The following is a 22209-nucleotide window of genomic DNA, read 5'->3' as shown; positions in this document are numbered from 1 at the left end:
ATGGATTATTGTAACGAAGCAAGAAAAAACAAACATTTCAAGATGAAGCCAAAGTAGTAGTGGAACCAAAAATATGATGAAGTTTACTTAAACCTGGAAATCACATAACACAGGTGCAGCTCCACACCAATGTCTCTTTTGCTGCATGTACAGCTGATAGTTGAATGAGTTATAGGTTAAACTTGCTAAATGTTGTATTGTGAGTTAATAGGATAGTATAGTGGGCTTGTGTTAAGGATACACAGCGTCCTAAAGCAATGCATTGAAAAGACTCCAGCTGTTAAATGGATTCAAAAACAGCTGAACGACATGTTTTTGTGTGAGTAAAAAATGGTTTCACCATTTTGTGCAACGAGATGAGAGTAAAGGTAATTAGTTGTCCAGGGGAAAGGTGTTAACAAGACTCGATAAACCATGTGAGGATGCTGGTATTTCTTTTGCACACAATAACTCTCCACTACTCATCTACCTTTCAAATTGAAAGGTCCAACTAAAAATAGATTTTAAGGCTATCAATATCAATGGCAATGAGTTGCCATTCAGAGTGCAGGTTGAGCCCCACAGGCTTTCAGACATTTCCAGTTTCAGCCTAGGTCACGTAATTTGCTAACCGTGACCAATATTTCCTGGGCAAAAGTGCTTAATTGGCCTTACACCACCAGGGACAGATACGCTTGAATGTCTTAAGAGTGGCCTGCCATTTACCAGCAATGCCTGTGATTGGTTGGGCTCCTGTAAGCCTTTCAGTGTCAGCGAAGGGTATATCACTCCACCAGCCAAGTGCTAAGTCTTCAGCACATCCGAGATTGGACTTGGTAGATCGCGTTGACAAGCGCATGTTTCTGAGGAATGCACGCCATGACAGGATGGGGGGAGTGGGATAAGACCTGTCTAAAAACCAAATATAAAATGAATAAAAGAATACCTACAGTATGATGAAAAGAATTATTAATCTTCTTCATCTGAGAGATAAAAACTCTCTGTTGAAAGGGCTTGACATCTAACAACAAAAAATCTATGTTTTATCTCAGGCCTATAAATAAGTATTTTAATTGCTATTACATTAGCTAGTCAGTTTTCAATGACAGTGATTACACAGCATGGAAGCAGGCAAAACTCATCATCCACAATCATATACCACACTGTACAAGTAGCAGAGATATAGCTGATATACAGTATACAGTATTACTGTATATTTTTGTTTTCAGTGATGGCTGAGAAAGAAATTGTACCATTAATGATTTTAACATCTCAAAGTTACAAAGCTGGTATGAAGAAGAACTGGTGCTAACTCATTTAAAAGGGTAACAATGTATTTAACGATTGTCCAGAGTTCTTTAAATGTATTCTGGGATAAATAACTATAGCGGCTCGTTTAACATTCTGATTCTATTTCATGTCAGGCATCCAAATGGAGCTCTTTTTTAGTACGTAATTTATTTTGATTTAGGTTAACGTAATCTTGTTGAAAAAAAAAGAATGAAAATACAGTTAACCGGGTTGTTAGCTGCTTGAACAAGAATTATGGACAGTTTTTGCAGTCCTTAATTCCAAATAGGGCACAGTGAAAAAGCAATTTCATGACTGAATTAATCCCCAACGTCCAAGTGCCCTTCCTTAACTGGGCATAAATCCTAATTTGAATCTGAATGCGAAGCTGTGTGTAGGCTCTATATCCCCTTGTCGACTATAGCTGTTCGATACACTTCTAATAGATGAGTCTCTGCCCTTGCGTTCTTATTTTCCCCTTTATGGAATTAAACAGACACTACTGTATATACAGCAAGTACAAAGATGATGTTACTTGCCCACTATATAGATCACAGCACCAGTCCTGTTCAATTCCCATCATTACTCAAATCAAACCTGCAGGTTCCCATTTTTTCTTTTTATTTCTTTATTTTTTCTGATGTTATATTCTTTGTTCTAAATATCAGTTACAAATAAACCACAGAACAGACATGATCTTAGAATTCCTATCTCTCTGTGCTTTCTTTTTTACTTTTTCTATGGACCTACTGTTAAAAAAGCAAAAATGTCAAAAACTGTTAATAGGCATGAATGTCATGGGCCCCCCGTGCAGGTTGCATGGTAAATCAGATGCATGAACCATTATCAAGGCATGACACCTGACATTCAAGGGACATCTTTTAAAGTATTTTGGTGTTGTGACATTTTTTTCTCCATTTTCTGTCCAGACAGAGCCTTAGCAAAATCTCAACATTTTAATGATGTGAAAAACATTTTGCCACATTTGTTTCAAAAGAAAAAATGGGAGATTACCACATGGTTTAAACACAGTTTTCATTCATTTTCCACCATAAGTAGGAAGCCACAGAAATAATACCAAGACGTCACCCAGGAATAAAGATAACATGGTTTAAAATATGGGTTTTAACCAAGACTGCAATACAAAGCTTCAAGACACCGTATATAGTAGCTCTGCATGGGTATCTTCAAATGGGAAAACTTATAATGATAAAACAGGAAATACATGATTCTACATAAGCATACTATGAAGCAATAACCTTAGCAATGTCAGTTCTAAAATAACATTTAAATTATCTTGTGTACGATCAGTCAAAGGCACTGTCATATTCCTATGAGAATTACTGACAGCTCTTCCTCATCTACTCTTTTCGTAAAGGACCCCGCACCACCTGTGTTATAAGAAATGAATTCCCCCATAGGCACATTATTGTTTTTTATTTTTATGTTTTCACGTGTGAAGATGTGAAGATTTTGCATGCTATTTAAATCCCATATATATTCTAATATAAAAAGCCTTAGATGTGCACAGTTCATATGATAATGTTGTTTTTTGCTTGTATGGAAAGGTCCAGTTTTTCATCATATATTTTTAATCTGAGACCAAAGCTCAGACCAAAAGTGATAATTGCAGTTAATTGCATCACATTTGTCATGGGCCATGCAACTGGCCTATCTATTACTCTGCCTCCTATATACTGTAATGTGATCATCAAACAGCTAAGCACCCCAACACATTCGCACTTATTAACACAATAAATAACATAACTGGAGGCCAGAGGTAAGCATATTCCATTCCAGATGCCTTTTTGTAACCTTAAAATGAGCTTAAAAAATATTTTATAATATTATCTATTTTGAGCAACCAATAATCCTACCCACCAAAATTTTTCTCAACATATATATTCATCTGTTTATTCATATGCATTTATGCATCTAATAAATGTTTATTTTATTGCTTGTGGTGTTGTTTTTGTTTACATTTACCTTTAATATATCTGTTTCTTGCCTTCAAGAACAGTTTGCAATTCCTGGTCCAATAATTTTTTTACATGAAAACTACTCCTCTTGCTGATTTTCTGGAGAAAATAATCTTAATTCTACTGTATATCGTGTATTGTCTCTCTCACCATGTATCTAAGTTGCCCACTTAACTCCAGATGAGACCCATAGAAGAGAGAGAGAATCAAAAAGCAGAAAAAACCCTGTGATTAGCTGGATTGTAAACAGAAGAAACAGACAATGAGAGTGAAGTGAGCCATCAAAGAAAAACAGAAGCTGCTGCTGAGGATATCATGAAAGAAATGGACACATTGTTGCTTTGCCAAGTCAGTTAAGCCAAATGCAGCAGCTGATCTGAAGACCATTGACCCCATTTTGTTCCTAGGGGGTGTGTGTCGCAAGTGAGTTGGTATATGACAGGATGCTTGCCTGAATGGAGGCCACTTCTACCTATCCTGATGGAGAGCTCCTGAGAGTCTGAGTGAAGGCAGGCTGAGTCTTCCTTCTCTTTGAGAGGTTTAGAGTCCCGATTTGAGATCAGGGCCGAGTGAGGGTCTTCTCCAATACCCTGAAAAAAGGAAAGATTTTAGAGAGGCTCTCAAACAAAACTTCGAAGACTCAACAAAAACATTCTCTTGATCTCACGAAACAGCACCCCCCTTTTTTTTGCCGGGTGCCTGAAGTCTCAGCATTATTGGTGAGAACTGGATCGATTATCCATCCAGTAAAACCGTCAGTTTGCAAGGAAGGGGATAATAAAAATTTAGATTTCATCTCTCAATTAGGAACTGGCGATTTCAAATGAAGAGATCCGCACACAAGAGATTGAGGATGTGTAGGCAGACTCCTTCAACCAGCCTACCTCTAAGCCAAGCAAGGGCAACACATCCCAGACTGGAGGTTCAGCACTGATTGGAAGAGGGGAGTGTTCATCATTGACGGCATCCCATACATGCCTCTTCTACCTTAGTGTTACTCAGCCAATTTACGTAACCACTTGGAGAAACCCAGTCATAGCTGAATATTACAATGACTCAGGCTCAAACCCATGATGCCTGGATTCTAAAACTCAACCTGTGCTCAGGAGAGAGCCTTTACTAAAAGAGACACCCAGAAATAAAAATAAAAACAAACAAATTTAAACATCTTTCACGAAGGAGAATCATTTTCTTTAGATAAGTTTCTTCTGACGTGAGGTAAGCCTCTCTCAAATGGTACACATGGATCAGCTGACAGTCAGGCTGATTTCATGATTTGATGCCTTAGGGAATACAATTAAAAGAAAAACCTGATAAAGAGTGATGGCATACTTTAATCCATCCTGTATTTCATGCCTAAAAAGTGCAGCTCATATTGACATTAAAAAGGAAAAAACTAATCTGATGGTTTATCATTATATTTGGTTTATAAGAAATAACAGATACATATTTTTTCTTCATTGTTTTGAGCACAATACATTTATTAAAGCTTTAGTTTTTTGTAGATTCCCAAACCTGTTTGAATCAAATATACATCTTTTGCTAAACGTGACATTTCCTTGGTCATCAAAAAGCTATCCCAGCAGTTGTGCTTTTATAAACTACTCAAAAATCTTATATTTAAAAGAAATTGAAAATGATAATCAAATTCAAAATTATTTGAATAGGGAATAGATGCATGTTTAATTAGCAAGAGCTGAAATTCTGGTTTGCTCTAGATAGCGATTGGCATGTTTCTAATAAAACAAATTACTGTACCATTCCAAATACGTATTTTGCCTCTTAACGCCACCCTCACCCTCACTTGTTATTTCACCTCCATTTTTATGCATACTCACAGGATCCTGCTCTTTAACAAGCTAAATTACTTCGTAAAATGAAGGAAATATCAGCATGTTTTTTTTTTACCATCAGAAAAAAATTGCAGTGGGGAGAGCAACTGATGTAAAAAGCTAGTTTGAATATTTATGATGTGTCAGACTGTGAGTGTGACTCACTTCTGACTCCTTGAAGAAATCTCGGAATCCAGGCTGCCTGCCCATTCACTTGAAAATAGGAACCATCGTGGCACAAGGCACTTATTAATCTGTGGGCTTTGTAAATTAACGTTCTGTTGTTTTTTTACATAGATATTTACTGTATTCTATCTATTGGTAAGATTTAGCAAGTACTGCTGCGCGTAAGAAATTTGACACTCTCTTCTTATTGACATAATAAACGCTTTAAATTGAAATGAAGTAAAATCACACAAAACGTGAAACATTTTTCCAATGTAAAATTTCCAAAAGTTTATCCCCAGGTTTTTGTTAAAGGTAGCTTTTTCTAAGATGACAATTGCTGTTAAAACGCCATGCTCTTGATCCTGGACTTTCCGAGAAACAAAAGAGGGATGCAAAGCCTCAGAGTTAAATCTGGTATATAATGTCCCCCAAAACTGCTTTTTTAGGAGATTAGAATATTTCTTAACCAATTTAGCATCTGAATAACTTCAATACTATTTTTAACATTCCCCTATCAGCAGGAAGCAGATTGCCTTGACATCAAGTGTGTTTTCCCCCCAATGAAGTACTAATATAGGGAAATCTATAATAAGGTATGGAGTGGGCATGCACACAAAGCTCTGCCAATTAACTTCAATTGTGCTATAATGAGCAATCTCGCGCTCATGTCCTTTTCTGTAACAATCAGACAGATAATTGCATCAGACTACAAAAGCCGCTATGAGATAAAAAACAGAGGGGCTTTATAATCCACAAAGAATTTCAAATACCTAAATTATCAAAATCAAACTAAAGCCAAAAAGCCAAAGCCACTGCCTGATTGGCAGAGCAATGGAAGATTCACTTCAACTGTTAAGGCAAGTTTAAAAAATCAGTATAAAACACAGAATACATTTTCTTTTCAAGTGCTTGGTCCACCTTCTCCCTGCCACACAGCCTGCCAAAATATTCACAGGTTCTGAAAGCTATTTTTACGTCAGATTTGTAATATCAGATATTTGTAGAATCAAATATGACTGAGACCAACGTGTAATGATAACACAAAGAAAGGATAATCCACAGAAATTAGAATTCAAGTGTTTTCATTTTAGCATGTTCTGGATCTTTAATACAACTTTAATACAGCCAAAGGCACAATTAAATGAAGCAGCTGTGGCAATAGGACAGTATTCTTCTGCTTGTGAATTTGTACCTAATTAGATTCTGAACATGTTTTTTTCCACAGTGATATTGATTTTTTTTTAAATCTTTTTCATCAGGCTACTCAGGCTACTCTTATAGAGTTGATAGAGTAAAGCCTCTCAATTTCCCAGAACGTCTACATTATTCAAGTCCAGACCCTTGGTAGAATCCTGGTCTCACAGAACATAAGGATATGGCAATTATCTACCTGTGTTCGTGTGGGTTTCCTCCGGGTGCATTAGCTTCCTCCCACTGTCCAGAAGATATGCTGGTAGGTTAATTGGCTTCTGGGAAAACCGGCATTTGTGTGAGTGTGTGTATGTTTGTCTGTGTGCCCTGTGAAGAATTGCTTGCCAGGATAGGCTCTGGCTCCCCACAACACTGAATTGGTTGAAGCTGTTAGAGAATGGATGGACAAATATTTTTTTCACTCCACACAATGGTCCAAGAAGTCCTAGATTCTCACACTACAAACCTCTAACATTCCCCACATTGCTCTTTCTAAATACATTCTTTCTATACAGGTACTTCTATATGCTATTATGGATATTCTCCCTGTACCCTCATCATTAGTTTCCCACATTTCATGACTGAGTTGAAGAGCAGAACATAATTAAAGCCCCCTATCAGTCACACACAGCATAGTCTGATATTCAGTTTCAAAAGATGCTGACTGCTTTCCACTTACCTACTAAATAAGATCAATTAATGTAAGATGAGATACACAAGCTTACTACATTATCTTCTTTGCTGGATAATGAATGCAGTCACCAGGTTTTGGCACATTTTAAGATTTGAAGTTACTGCTAAGGAGGACGTGGAGGTGCAATGAAGTCATTTAACTGTGGGTCTGCACCAGTTCATAGCATATGTAAGAATATATTATTCCAATGGCAAAAACAAAAGCCCTTACCAACTTAAAGAGACAACTAAGACATTGCCAGCCAGGGGCAGCTATGTTTTCCAATATTGACCACTATGATCAGATAAAATGTGGTTCAGACATCTGGTGTCATTAAAAACACTGTACTAAGCTCCTGAGATTAAAGTTTTGAATCTGAATAGATTTGTCCACTTTCATCTGGAGCAGAACAATGATTACAGAATTTCACTTCTTAATGCAATGTATTATCCCACAGCTCAGACTGTAGCTGCTCCAAGAATAAACCCATGAGACAATCAAAAATGTAGCACCAACGAAAGTATCGTGCATGGTGTTATAAAGCTTCTCTAGATAAATCAAGTTTTATTATTCCACACTGCATAACAAGGCCATGACATTCAATAATGAAATATAATAAAAACCATCTGTAATAGGTAATGTGTCATGCATTTCTGAATAACCAAACAGAAATTAGAAACAAATTACAGTCCTAAAGGGTCACATGAAATGTATATTTATCTCGAATATAAACGTGGGAATATCCACTGCAAGGCAATAAATAATTTGAGTTCTTAACAAAATGCACAAAAAATACATTAAAAGCTGTTACCTGGTGTCAAGTTTTCCATGTATTCCAAAAACATAGTAAAGCAAAAAAAAAGACAAGATTTACGTTCAAATTCTGTTAAGAATGTCGAGTCACCATTTCATCTCTTTCTCTACCAAACACAGAGATGAGCATTTTTAAAACTCTATTATTTTGGTTTTCACCCCATAGCCACTGATGGGTTCATAATCATGAAACAAAAACCCTGAATCCTTAAACAAAAAAAACAAAACCTTTTTTAGTCTATGGCCCAAATTGTTCTGTATAATAAACATAGCCTACAAATCACTAAACTTTTTTGTGAGCAATGGATTTCATAAAAGTTTAGTTTGTTTAGTCGGATGGACAATTTTCTTTGTGCATATTGAGTCTATCTCATGTCTTCCCATTTTTTTGTACTAATATTCCATTAATATTCCACTCATTTACAGTAGATATTCAATCACTGTTATTGAAACCTAAACTGAAACCTTTTTTATCATGTGGCACTGACAAGGATATTTTCTGTTCAACAGCAATAGATAAGAACATCAGAACCACTGAAAGTAAATCAGGGGGTTAGGGAGTTAACAATCCATCAGACACATGAAAAAGAACATGCTCAGCATCTTCAATTAACCCAAGACCTGCAGGTCAGATCCGACTAAACGTAATGAAAAGGGAAGGTCTGCCTTTGACTTTGACTACACAACAACCCTCCCACCAGTTCAGAGGAGCAGAGTGCAAGTATTCTCAGTAATGTCTCCTCATACATCACAGAAATCAATAATCTGGAAGGAGGACAGGAAGGGAGGAGTGAGTCTGTGTCTGGTTTTATATAATCTAATCAACAATCAACAAAAGCAGGTGTCAAAGCAGGTACTAGGTTTTAAATGGTCTAGAATACAAAGCTAGTTCTACCTCCATGGTTGTCTTTTCATAATATGTAACATTTGTTTTTTTTTAGTTCCTAAGTACTCCTCATTATTTGAACAAAAAGTTACATCCGTTTGCGTTCTGTGTAAGCTTGCATTCATTTTGTTTGTAAATTGAACGGACATACTGTAAAGAGTGCAAGAAAGGAGGATTATTTTACTATTATTTCAATACCCAATTCCTCTAGCACACCAGGACCTGTACTTTTTCCTCTTTGATAATTAATGAGGCAGGATAGCAGGGGCTGCAATGTTGCCTATCTGCACACAATGATATTCAATCAGCACAGTTAAAAAAACCAGAAAGATTTTTAAAGCTTCTCTATCACCATGCAAAATAAAATTAAGAGTAAGAAAGAAAATGTACATATACTGTACCATTGGTGGCTCAAATTAACCAAGGAGAACTTCTGTCCGTGAATTAAAGTCTTAATTTCCCTTGCCTTATTCTACAGTACCTTGACTTCATTTCACAGGGTTTTCATCCATCACACAAAGACAGATAAACTCTGAACTGTAGAAAAAGGACATGAATTTTACTTAGTAAAACACAAATGCCTCTTGCAAATACTGTCAAACTGAATGTGATTATAATCAGCATTATCATCTGGTCATTCCTGATTTTTATGCCACTGGTCTTTAGGGGGGTTCTATCATATCCTTTTAGTTTTCAATATTAGCTTAGTTTTAGAGAAATTAACAAATACATGCACAGATGAAAACTAAAGAATTAATTCCAAATAAGTAAAAATACAATGACCTTACTAGACCAGCATCATTGCTTTACATTTCAGTGTCTGTAAAACAATATTGTGAAAAACAGTGACTATCCAAATAACAATTATTGCATTTAGAGTTGAGTAGTACGCATGAGATTTAAAAAAAACTGTTTGCACTTGCCTCCGAATTTTTATTCTGATCAGACCCAAGTAGCAAATTAAAATCCATACAGCATAAATGAGGCTGAGAGAGACTTGATCACGACGAAGGGAAATGGAAATAAAATTGATCTTTATAATTCGGGGGCAGAATAGGGTATTGTGTCGAGGCTCAGTGTCTGCACTAATTTAAGGACTCTACCTTGAAGCAAAACTGCACTGACAACATTCACACTGAGAGTCAGGCAGGGCCATGTGGAGGGGACACAGTGTAACCAGACCAGAGGCTGAAAATAGCAGTGGTTATCTTCACCAGCTGCGACTAAGATGTGTCATTCTTTTCTTATTTATTCTGTTTCTTTAGTCAGGTTCCCCTTAACTGTGCTGTGGCACAGCTGGATTATTCCAGTTCTTATGGTTCCACTCCTGAAGAGAAAAGGTCTTGTGTTTTCCTCACTCCTCAACGCTTGCTACCTTGCTACCTTGAGGTTTGAGCTGAAGAGGAGCTTAGGAAGATGACCATAAATGCCTGAAATCGAACCAAAACCCACCAAGGAGATCCATGTCACTCTGGAAACCAGCTCTAAAAGGAGGCTGTACTGCAAAGTCAAAGGCTTAGAAAATGAGAGGAGATTTGACTAGAGTTTTCAAAGAGAATATTAAAGGAATATTTAAGAAATATTTAAAGGAAATATATAAGAATGCCCAAATCAGTTACATGAACTTCAGTTATGTGAACATAACAAACTAACATAACACAGAGTTATGTTAAAAAATAATTTCAGACTGACAAAGCCATTCTCACAAAACAACCAATATCCGGAAAAGTCTGAGATTGAGGAATCCATTTAAGCTTTATGTGGCGATAGAATCGGAAAATCACAATGGACTAAATGACCTGTTCCCATCACAAATTTGTCTAATGTTCATATTCCACAACAGGGCATCTGGGACCTTACTTCACAAGAGTGGAGGCACAGATGCTAGCTAGCTGAATTGTAAGCCAAGCATTTTTGAAAATGAAACCTTTTTCACCCCGAAGTTCTTGAAAAAAGGGGTCTTCACTCCTTGTCAACTGCACTGTAATGAAGTTTTGTTAAAGACTTTTCATTTCACATGCATTGTTTCACAGGTCTTTGACAGCAAACATAAGCTTCTTGTGGGTATTCTGCTTTTTACTGTAAAACGCTGATGGCTTCTGTACCACATGAGGAGAGCACTTCAAATATCAAAGACGATATCCCAACCCAATCCCAGATCACTCCTAAGCAAAGAAATCATACAGTGCAGTGTTTCAACCCCAGAAAATCCTTTAAGCATTTTAAACTCACTACAGGTGCTTATATAATATTGTTTCTTGCATATGACTTTTTCTAATTGCACTGCTTCAAAGTGCAAACCGTTTCATACTGTGTGGGAGGGGAACTAACTCCAATGTGCAAGTACATAAGACACTAAATTCAGATGACCTTTGAGAATCCTAAATGGATGCACTCAAGTTATTGATATTTTCTTCATATTAATAGCCACCTTTTACAAAGCTTAACATAAAAGCTGGAAATTTATCAACACAGCCATCCTTAATGATGCTGAAAGAGATCTTCAATGTCTTACTCGAGAGCTAATTCTACTAAATGATGTTCTTATACTGTAGAAGCCATATTCATCAACTGCTTCAGCTTCCTCACCACACTAAATTATCCTTTTTCATCCCAGCAATGTCCTATCAGCACCGGCAAGATCAAAAGCAATTATCCTAGTTAACTGAATTATCTCTACCTTTATATAAGAGGCTATGCAATTCAAAAGTGCTATTATCTTGTATATAAAAGATTAAAGATAAATATAACAGTTTTAATTTAAAATAGAAAATTGGTAAGAAGCAAAAATGTTTTATACTGAAATATTTTAAACAACTTGATTAGATCACTTGTATAAATTTTATAAAGATAAATGTGATTAAAACATAAATAACTGCACAATTTAAATTAGCCTTTTCTAGCATTTCCCTAAAATAACAAAGCTATATCGAAATAGTATGAAATAAATAAGATCAGACTTGCAATCCATGCAATATTCTGCAATTCTGCCCATAAAAGATGTCTAATAAATTAAAGGCTAGGTTGTATTGTTAACCAGTAACACCAACAGTTTGCTGGTTTAGATAACTATTGAATTGACAGTAATGGTCAGAGTGTACCGCTGACCAATGAAATTTGGCATGTATGCAAATTAGACCATGAAAAATATTCCCATGGACACATACACACCAGAGGGCGCTAACATCAGCAGAGTTCATAGAGTGCACAGTGTTCCATGTGTATAATTTACAACAGAGCAGCATGGCATACTCTGTGGTTATCAACTTGCTATAATGCATATTAAAAGGCTCTGGGGACCGTTGCATTGCAGTGTACAAAATTAAGATGGAAAAAAAACCTTTTATGTTGTATGCAAGATTTAAATGATTAAAACATTAGTGGTTACAGAATGGTTCAAAACGAAAAGCCTTCTCTAAGCTGTGTAGAAACTCAAGCGCAGTGGTAAATTCTGTGGAAATTGTCATAATGATAGATTTTAATTCTATTTGTCTGTAGGCAACACTTGCTCCATAGCATTGACATACTGCACAGATGCCAATGTTTTCTGCAGGATTAATATTGTTACTCAGCTGGGCCACTGGATATGCTGTGGTGTTGATTTGAAGGCTTTAGAAATGTTCCACAAAACAGTATTTTTTTTCTTGCCTAAAGTAATTGTTGCATTTTTTGCAGATAATGTAGTAAACTATTTCTTTAGTTGTGTATGTAAAAAGTTACTGTTATCTTAAAAGTATAAGATCACGGATTGTGATCGATGATCTAGAGCTTTTGATCTTTCTGAAGGAATTAATATATTTGCAGGTGGAACATCCTGGTCTATTTTCTGTGTGCATCAGAAATGCGCATCATGTCATCCTTAGCTAATACAGATATTTTTCAGGTCATGATATTTCCATTTAATATTTCACCTTGTGTACAAATTTGCTGAACTTCACATTAAGTGGGAAAAAACAGAGCAGTTGTGAGACTGAGAAAATAAATCATCAGGTAAGAAAGAAAGCTGAGCTCAGACCCAGAATGTAATGTCCACTGTGAACTGACTTGTTTTGTATCCAGTGTTTCCATATGCAGCAGTTTCAAAACACACTGTGATTGCTGACCAAGAAAAGACAACATTGTTGGAATAAACTATGGCCTTACTGATGGCTGATGGCCACTTGCACCAACACTATACCATGAAAATGAGGCTGAAAACTAAATTGACGGGCAATTAAAATGCAAACAGGGGTAAGGAAGTAGCCGGTGATTAATTTCCTAAAGGCATTATTAGAAAAATAAAAGGGACTTACAAAGCCCACAGGGGTGTGCCTCATCTATATTCTATTATTATGTAAATTAAAGTCCAAAAGCTTATGCTCATCAACAGACTATCTGTAATTTTGCAGCTTTCATTCACCAAAACTAAAGGTTAGATAATTACAGTGGACACTGATGATAATTATATTTCAGCTTCATTTATGGACACCCTTTTTTAAAAAAAGCTGATGTCAATATAAGATGTCAATATATCAAACTTTTAGGTTCTGTATATTTGGAAATACCCGCACACATGTGCTGGCCTACATACTGTTTAAAAATAATGCATCTTGAAACTGTACGTATGGCACTATTTTGTTTACTGTCTTCCTATGATAATAAGACCCACTGACACATGAACATTGCTATTCAGATCCTTCTCCTTCATAAATGGAGTTAATCTTTAACTAAACCCTTTTCAAAATTGGTGTCAATGAAAAACCAAGCTGATAACTGTTATCAAAGATAAACCACTGGATTCCACTTTACTAGACATTATTTTTCAGTTTAAAATGGACAAAAAATTAAGTCCACGGGTGTTATTCATTTCATTTATCAATATTTGGTTGATGCTATTGGTGTGCAATATACCGGAGTAATACAAGTGACTTGCTCCAGAGTACAACAGCAGTATCAAACCCAGGGTTTGAACTCATGTCTAGTCACAAGTCCAGAGCCTTAACCAATATTCCATACTCTTGCCTATGGCCTATATTAGTACATAAGCACCCAATTTGAAATTGCCAACTCTTAACAATTGTACTGCTTAGCATTAACTCTCTCACCTGCCTAGAGATAATCAGACCTGCATACACACCCCTCTGACACATTCACCTGCAGAATGCCTTCTGTCATTTGACATGCTGCAAGTTCCACGGAGTTAGAACTGACTGGTGGAGTGATGTTGCTATTTCAGTGGTTCCCAATGCTGGTCCTGGTGACTCACACACTTCTTGGTTTTTGTTCTAGCTGAGCCCTCAGTTACACAATCAACTCCTTAATTAACTTCATAATAATAAGATTAATGTGAACTGGTTGTTTCCATCTCTTAAACATGGGGGAGCGTTTAAGTGCTGTATTTTGTAAGTGAACCCCCCTAATCCTGACTCAAAAGCCCCCCAGTTTACCCAGAAACATCATGAAATACCGTGCTTATCTTCTGTCTTCCACCTGACAGACCGCAGTACTCTTCCTGTTTGGCACAAGTCTGAGACCTGTCTTGGTAGAGTCTGATCCCTTTATAATTCAGATTTTATCATTCTGGAACAGACAGCTGGGTTGACAGACAGAGAAGCAGCTCTCAAGTTTTAAAATGGCATGTGGGTTGACTCGCGCCGTGGGGTAGAATCAGCAAATTGTCCCACACGTCACTCGAGCCTGTCCTAACCGCCTCAAGATCTGCAGTGTACAAGCTGTCAAGATACTGCCAAATCCTGTTAGTCAACCAGAATCTACATTTAGAGGAGGGCAGCTAGTAGGAAGATAGAGCCAAAAGAGGTCAACCAACCAGTTACAACATAATTTTTCAAATACTCATTCACAAATATCCGCAGGAGGCTTCAATGTTATTGAGATGTTTTGCTTAAATGTTAGACCTACAGAAACTGTAAAAAAGGCCTGTCTTTCCCTTTTGTTTTAAATGTCAAATGACTGGCATACAGAGGGCCAATTCATCCTTTCTAGCATCAGAAATACTGATGTCCCACCCCATAGCTATAAAACAGGATACTCCCATACCGTTCAGTTCCAGTGAACTGTATCAAATGTCACATGCTGTGGCATCTTGGACGCAAAGAGCTGACACTGAACAAGAAAGGAGTTTTAAAGAAAAGAGGGGTGCTTTCAGATTTACATTGCTTGCAAACAATACTGCTCCTGGGAGACAAGCACTGAAGCCACAGGCAAAAATCTCATGGCCAGTCGCATGAATAACAAACCAGCAAGGACTTCTTTGTGACAGCTTTGATCCCATCTGAAGAGTTAGTCTGGGAAAGCTCGTTAGTAAAAGAGAACATATGATGTCAAACTCAATTTTACCTGCAGCTGTTTTGTAAATTGATATTTGATTCACAACCCAGGCACAATATGGTGCATGCATTATATATTTATTTTTTTAGGAACATTAATCAACACAAGACAGCAAGCTAAAAGGGCAAGCTAAAAGGCCTTAGATGTACAGTATTATGAACACACTTTAATAAAGGCATAACTGATAAATCTTTTTGATGTCTATCTTTTTAGGAAACTAAAAATGTCCATTAACACAACCAATGAATTATACTTATACTTTTTGATTAAAATGTTACATATGCAACATGTTTTAAGAGAATAGTGATTTTCAGTGTTTTTTTCTATTGAACATTTTTCACAAGTTTAAAAACAACATTCTGTAATGCATGGCATGTGCTCTCAATTACAAAGTATATGTGTACAATTTAGAGAATTCAATGAAAAATTCCACAATAATGTATTTTTGCTGTTTTTTAACTTAAAACATAACAGAGTTGGGACATAACACTATAATCATCTCTTTGGCCTAAGATTACACTGTAAATTATACAGATCTGACAGGACAGTTTATAGCAAGCTGAGGTATGTGAAAAAGAAATTCCTAATGCAAGAAATTGTATATGGCTAATAAAGTGATCTTAGCTACAGTACACACCCGTTCCTTAGAAGAACATCAGGTATATAAAAAGTGAGGGGCATGCACAATAAGATAGTAGGATATTAAGGTAGGAACATTTTGTCTCCTGAAAAGACTCAATTATTTAACTCTGGTTTCATGGCTACACCTTCAGACACTTCAATAAATTGTCTAGTGTTCTTGAGAGAGAATGAGAAAATGTGCATGTTTCAGCTCCTCTGGACACCTGGAGATCACAGCACACTGCATGACTCAACCATTTCCACTTGGCTCAACCACTCCATTGACTGGACCGTCAGCCCACTAATTATCAAGAGCTGGTAAAGAAACTGACCTAGAACTGTCCCTCAGGAGCCTGATAAAATACTACCGAATTCCCTCTTCTCTAGAGGTAATAAAACGCACTTAAGAAAGTATATCTTTTACAATATCTGTTACACCGTCACAATCTGTAGATCTAAAACTCATAGTCCAGACGGTAATAAAAAGAGGGAAAAAGAGATTTGCCAATCATGAATTACACTGAACCACAAGATGACAGTTGCTGTGGCAACTAGTGAAATGCTTCTCTGTGAAGGCTGGCATTAATGAGTGGGTTTTGCCACAGGTGGAAATTATATATTAATTTTCCAGGAGAGGATATAGAGAACAAAATAATTCAAATGGACACACAGACTGATGAGTACCAAAGATAACTACTGCATAAATGGACTTGCTGGTAAGGCTGCCTTCAACTTACAGCACCCTGAAGAGTAACTGCCAGGTGGACACACACACTGAATTGACAGATGGTAGAAGGGATTATTCATATGGAAGCTGTTTCAAGATATTTTAATGAACACATAGCCTTGAACAAAGTAGGTCAACAAAAAATATTGCAATCTGTCACCACAAACTACACACTGTAGTTATCTAAAACTTTTGGTTCACTATTACTTTTTAATTAAATGTCAGAGGCAAAGAAACATTTTATCAGCATTACAGATATAAACAGCTAACCTGTCATTATTTTAGCATTTTCAGATACCTTTTTCATTTTAATTTCAATGTTCCTTCCAGCTGGTGTCTTTCAATCATTACAACATGATAAAAAACAACACAAAAGTTTGTTACTTCTTCTGAGAGACACAAAGAGTTAGTATTGCTGTAATGATCTTGCTTTGTGTTACGTTAGCGCATAGCAGAATCAAATGTTGCACAAGCAGACTACAACCTTTTCTAACCAGCTCATTGGCAAGAGCTGGTCAATTTCACTTGCGCATCTGTGTTGTACTGAGGTATGATCTACATTTAGAGAGGCTGTAGGCTAATGAAACAATCTGTGGTCTCTTCATGAAGGACAAGGCTGAACATAACACTGTGCAGCCCAGCCTGTTTTGTGGAACTTAATATTAATCATGGGGTCACAACTATATTAAATTCTGAAACAAAACAGAGATTACTTCTTATTTAGTTAGGGCCCGAAAAGAGAAAATTAAATTGAAAAGTAAATTTGGTGTTTTTTAAGAGGGGGACTGCAGCTATGTTCAGGAAAGGCATTTAATATTTGTAAAACACACCCAGATATAATACGATATTTTAAAGATGTAACACAGGACTATATTTAGGTAAAAACCATATGGAGGGCTATCTGGTCTAACATGTATTACTTTGAATGGTCCATGAAAAAATAAAATTACTTAAACTCGTATTAACAAATAAAAATATTTTAAATCAGAGGTCGAGGGATATTGTGCCAGACAGCAAGCTTAAACCAATGTTACACAGTAAAAAATATATTTTCACATTTGAATTGTAATTATGAATATAGTGAGAATACTCTGTTTACCTTTTCATGGTATCATATTGAGCATAATGACCCTGTAAGGGAACTGAAGTAGGCAGGGCCAATTCTGAATTATATTTTCATGGAGATCATATTACAAAAAACAATTCCAAGTGTGGTTTGAGCAAGTAATATTATGTTATTAGTGGACATACTGTACAGAACCATCCATCTTATTTTATGGGATTCCCAGATATATGCAATGTAGCATACCAAACATTTCTAAATGATTAAAAAAGATTTATCTGAGACACATTGACTTGTCAGGATTTTCTGGACTGTTTTCATCACGTCTCACTCTGCAAGACCTATTTTCCCCAGAGTACAATTCCCCTAAAAGAAAGACTGTTTTGTCTGCCGCAGAATATGCAGAGTTAGACTTAACTAATTAAAATCCACAGTCCTGTGAAGGAAATAATGTACTGGGCTGTGGTACTAGACCACAGTGAAGGCAAAGCAGATTTCTCAGGAACTAGATTCTCTGATGTATTAACAAGTCTCTACTTTTGCTTGTAGGCATAATAGAAGGACCCAGGCTTCAACACCCCACACCCTCCTGATTTTGAACCTAAAAGAAGCAAAGCGCTGCATTATAATTGAGATATTAAAAGGAACAGCCAGTTTCTACTGGAAATCAATACCAGCAGCTTTAGCAGTAAGCTCCTAATTAATGTAACAGTAAACATTCTAAGAAAATACCAGGCACTCAATAAAATATTCAGATATCACTAACACGGACTTCAGTGCTACTGACCACCTGGATTGATCCTCCACAAGAGATGAGGTCCTGAGATGTGGCCATCAAAGGAGAAGACAGTGCCCATGTCTAGAGACCTGTCTCATGTTTTTTATCCTCACAGGTAATCAAGCCCAGCAAAGGACATCTATATTTAGAAAGGCTTCTCTTGCTGTTAGGTATGGCTAGAACTTAATTTCTTCACGTTAGCCTTCTGATTGAAAAAGTATGTGCACACTAACTCCAAACTAGAAAGGAAAGCACAAACCTTCATTCAGACAAGTTTCTTCACATACAATCAACAGGAATGTCTTTAGACCTGAGTAGCTTCAAAAAAGAATTATTGTACAGGTCCGCTTCATTGAAGCCTCACTGACTATACAGTCTCGGCACATGAATTTGCCCCTTAAAGACCTTTGCAATAACACTCCTCAATGAAGAGTGTGTTAGTCTCCTGCATAATAAATCCATTCTACCACACAGCTGAACAATAACAGACACAGCTTGATTCTGTACACCTGCTTATCATTCCAGGGCATCTAAATTCTATTTATTGCATCCATAAGCTTTAATCTGCTGTCGCTGAGGCAAACTTGTGAAAACTGGAATGGTCTTAAAAGCTCATTTTCAAACAACCTTTATAAACGTGTTTTATACATCTTCAGAAAAGCTAAAGTACTTAAAGTGTCATGCATGAAACACCCATGTTAGAGTGATTATGTAAATCCATTTAAAAATATACAAATATTTACAGAATGCATTTTATGAAAACTGAAGAACACAAAATAGTTTTAACCCTGCAATTAGCTCTGTTTAAAAGGATTAACCCACTAGCCTGGGGAAAAGGCCTCAAGGGTTGCTCAGGTCAAAGTAGGTAAGTGGAGGTAATGCTGGAGCTGTTTACAACAGAAGTCCTCCACATCAATCATGCTGACCACTGGGGTGGGCTTAGCTGATTTGCATTACCTCCCTTTGAAAAGACTGCACAGAGAGTCGCTTGGGTCCAGAATGAGGGAGTCTTTACAGGGTTTTACTATTAATTATTTGAATAAGCATATTTCACCTGCTTCCTTGCACTGGCTCCCTGCAGATTTCATGATAAGATTCAAAATACTGCTTCTCGCCTTTTACGAGTTTGAACAGTTTGGCTCCTGACTACATCAACGAACTATTAACCCTCTATACACCTACATGGCATTTTGACTCCTCAGACTGGCCCTCTTTCAGTGCCCAATAAGGATCTCTGAACCCAGACAGAATGATCTACCAGTACAGTTAAATTCCTCTTTTAGTTTGTGTGTAACTTGTCTCCTCTGATTGTTCAGTGCCTTAAGATGATGTTCCATTAAAAAATATAATTATTATAATTATTATTGTTGTTACTGTTATTGTTAAGCTACTGTTAAAATGATAATTAAACTACAACTCAACAATTTCACAAGCACTGCTACAAACACAAAAGCAAGAGCACAATCATGTATGGGGTACAGAAAACACATATACATCACAGAAACACTCATGAAATTATTATTCATCTAAGGAGTGAAGCGGAGTCCTCCTCACTCTGCACACAATGGTCTCACTCGTGTGGTCTTGGCTTGTGAACAAGCCCCGTCAGTGGCCAGTCCCACTACTCCAACCTAGCAGCAGTAACCTTTTCACTTGGCACACAAGATTGTGCAGGACTCTTCTGTCTGTAGTGAACCTGTCAGAAGTCTGGCAATGTGACGAGTTGAATGACTTGCCTATGCCATTAGAAGAGAACAAAACAAATCTCTACAGAGAGCTAAAACTCCTCCACTATAACATGACTTTAAAATATGCAGCATCTTCAGAAGAATATGAAACAAAAATGATAAAAAATTTGCAGGGCATTAAATATGTATGAAGCTTTAATACAATGCATATTTCCCTAATGATCTTCAAGTCTCTTTGTTGTATGCTACTTTAATTAAGGCTGACTTGTGGTTATGGTAGAACAGATGTGTAATAGGGATAAAACCGAGAACTAAACAGCCTTCCATTTAGAAGCAGCCTTACACAAGTTTCTTCATGACAAAATGTCAAGGCTAACCAAAAACAGCACAACTCCTGGTTAGAACAGCTCAGCATCAACTCGGTTAGGTGCATTGTAAGATTATTTACAGCCAGATACAGTACCTGCCTTCTGGGCTGAAACAGATGGTCAGCCAGCAGATAAGAAGAGCTATTTAACTGCTTTTGCTGCTCCCTGTTTTCCTCTTCTTAATGCCAATTTCATGATTTGAGAATCGTTTGCTGCATAGCCATTAAAACAGGTGCATTGCCCATAAACGTTCTCAAAAGCAGGTGAAGTTCACCTCTTAATGTCTGTGAATTTTTTTTTATTCACAGTTCTGATTCTCAGTGAAATTACTCACACCTTTGTAAATCATTTAACAAAGTCTTTACAGAAACTTTTGTACTGTCCTTAATGTCCTCATTTATTGTCAAGCTAAGAATATGCATATTAAGAACACACACAATGTACCCCTTCATGGATTACTTAGATCTTCTTACTTTAGATAAAAACGAACAGAAAAAAATGAATTTTAGCAATGCAAGGAATTAAGTTTTATTGCCTAAAACCTTTAGCCCCAGACACTGAATATTGTAAGCAGCAATAATACAGCAATGCTATCTCACAGAGTTTTCTTCTGATCCATGACAGCCAGAGCACTCCAGGACACAGTGTTCTTAACATATGATGAATTCCAGGAATTCAATCTAAAGAGGCACAAATGCATCATTAGGCTGTCATCATGGATATTCAAGATAAGCATGCCTCCTAAACCAAAAACAGATTAAAGATTTTAAAAAATGCAACAGAAGCCTCAGAAATCTGAAAAGGCAAAGAGGTAGACTTGAGGAAATGTGTATTCTCAACTGTGTGAATATACTACAAAACAGGGAAAACTAGGATGTTGGCAGGTCTATTTGTATCTAACAGTACCTACTGAAAACAAAAATTCATAAATATGAACATTTATTCATACAGTATCCTAGCAGCATGTATAGAACATAATACTTATTAATATGATGTATGATATGATACATTTTACCATAACAGGACTTATTACACCATTAATAAATCTATGCCTGCTTGCAACATTCCATTATATTTTTAAAGCAAAAACTTTTAGAGTGCAAACCTTCAAATTATAAACCTAGTTTTAACCTAATGTAAAAAGTGAAACTTGATATCTTGGCCATTACACAGAAAAATCTGCTTATCGGCTGATATGCACACTATTATTATATTCCTTTAAATTTCACATAAAAATTGCTGAGATCTGGTGCATGACATCTGTAGACAAATATGGTGTGATTGATCTAATTTCTCGTTGGAAGAACAGTAAGTATTCTGTCAGAATAGCAAAAAATCCTTCCATGAGTTTTGTAAAATAAATTAACTGCTTAACTGAACATTTAAGGTATGTGGACATTTTTTTACAGGAGCAGATGTGCTTATCTTTTGTCCACCAAAAAGACACAATTTCATTATCTACTTTTAAAGTGGTGGGTCTGCAATGGTTGGATGTATTGTCAGAATCCTTCATTTGTCATCTGAAAACTTAACATAATATACATTTTGCTCCCTTTTCAGAATGAATAGTTAAGCAAGTGTTGCCAACATAATAAAGCTTATTAAAATCTGCCAGTGTGTCATCACATATTGCTAATATATAAATTGCTTTTTGTTTGTTTACTTTGTTCATTCAATTTCTGAAAGCCAACTGAAATTAAAAAAACAACAGTAATAAAAATAAAAATATACTTCAGGTTTTAGAACAGAAACAACTCTATATGACTTAAAGTTCAGTAGCTAGTCTGAAGTGTACCAAATAAATCCAGACTGGCCCTGCAGTCTGT

The 22209-nt window shown here is 36.4% G+C and overlaps 1 protein-coding gene across 3 annotated transcripts in view; it reads right to left on the bottom strand.

Moving 5' to 3' along the window:
* Window positions 1-22209, bottom strand: part of LOC102686427 (zinc transporter ZIP11) — a 180929-nt gene that overhangs the window by 100055 nt on the left and 58665 nt on the right. For 2 of the 3 annotated variants that reach the window (XM_015356759.2, XM_015356761.2), the window contains one exon: window positions 3700-3838. In XM_015356759.2, the coding sequence (XP_015212245.1) occupies window positions 3700-3838 (139 nt within the window). The remainder of the gene's footprint in view (window positions 1-3699; window positions 3839-22209) is intronic. The other variant, XM_006635397.3, reaches the window with a different exon arrangement.

Source organism: Lepisosteus oculatus, chromosome 9 (assembly GCF_040954835.1).
Source record: "Lepisosteus oculatus isolate fLepOcu1 chromosome 9, fLepOcu1.hap2, whole genome shotgun sequence".
In the NCBI taxonomy this organism is placed as follows: domain Eukaryota; kingdom Metazoa; phylum Chordata; class Actinopteri; order Semionotiformes; family Lepisosteidae; genus Lepisosteus; species Lepisosteus oculatus.
This window is presented reverse-complemented; position numbering and strand designations above follow the sequence as displayed.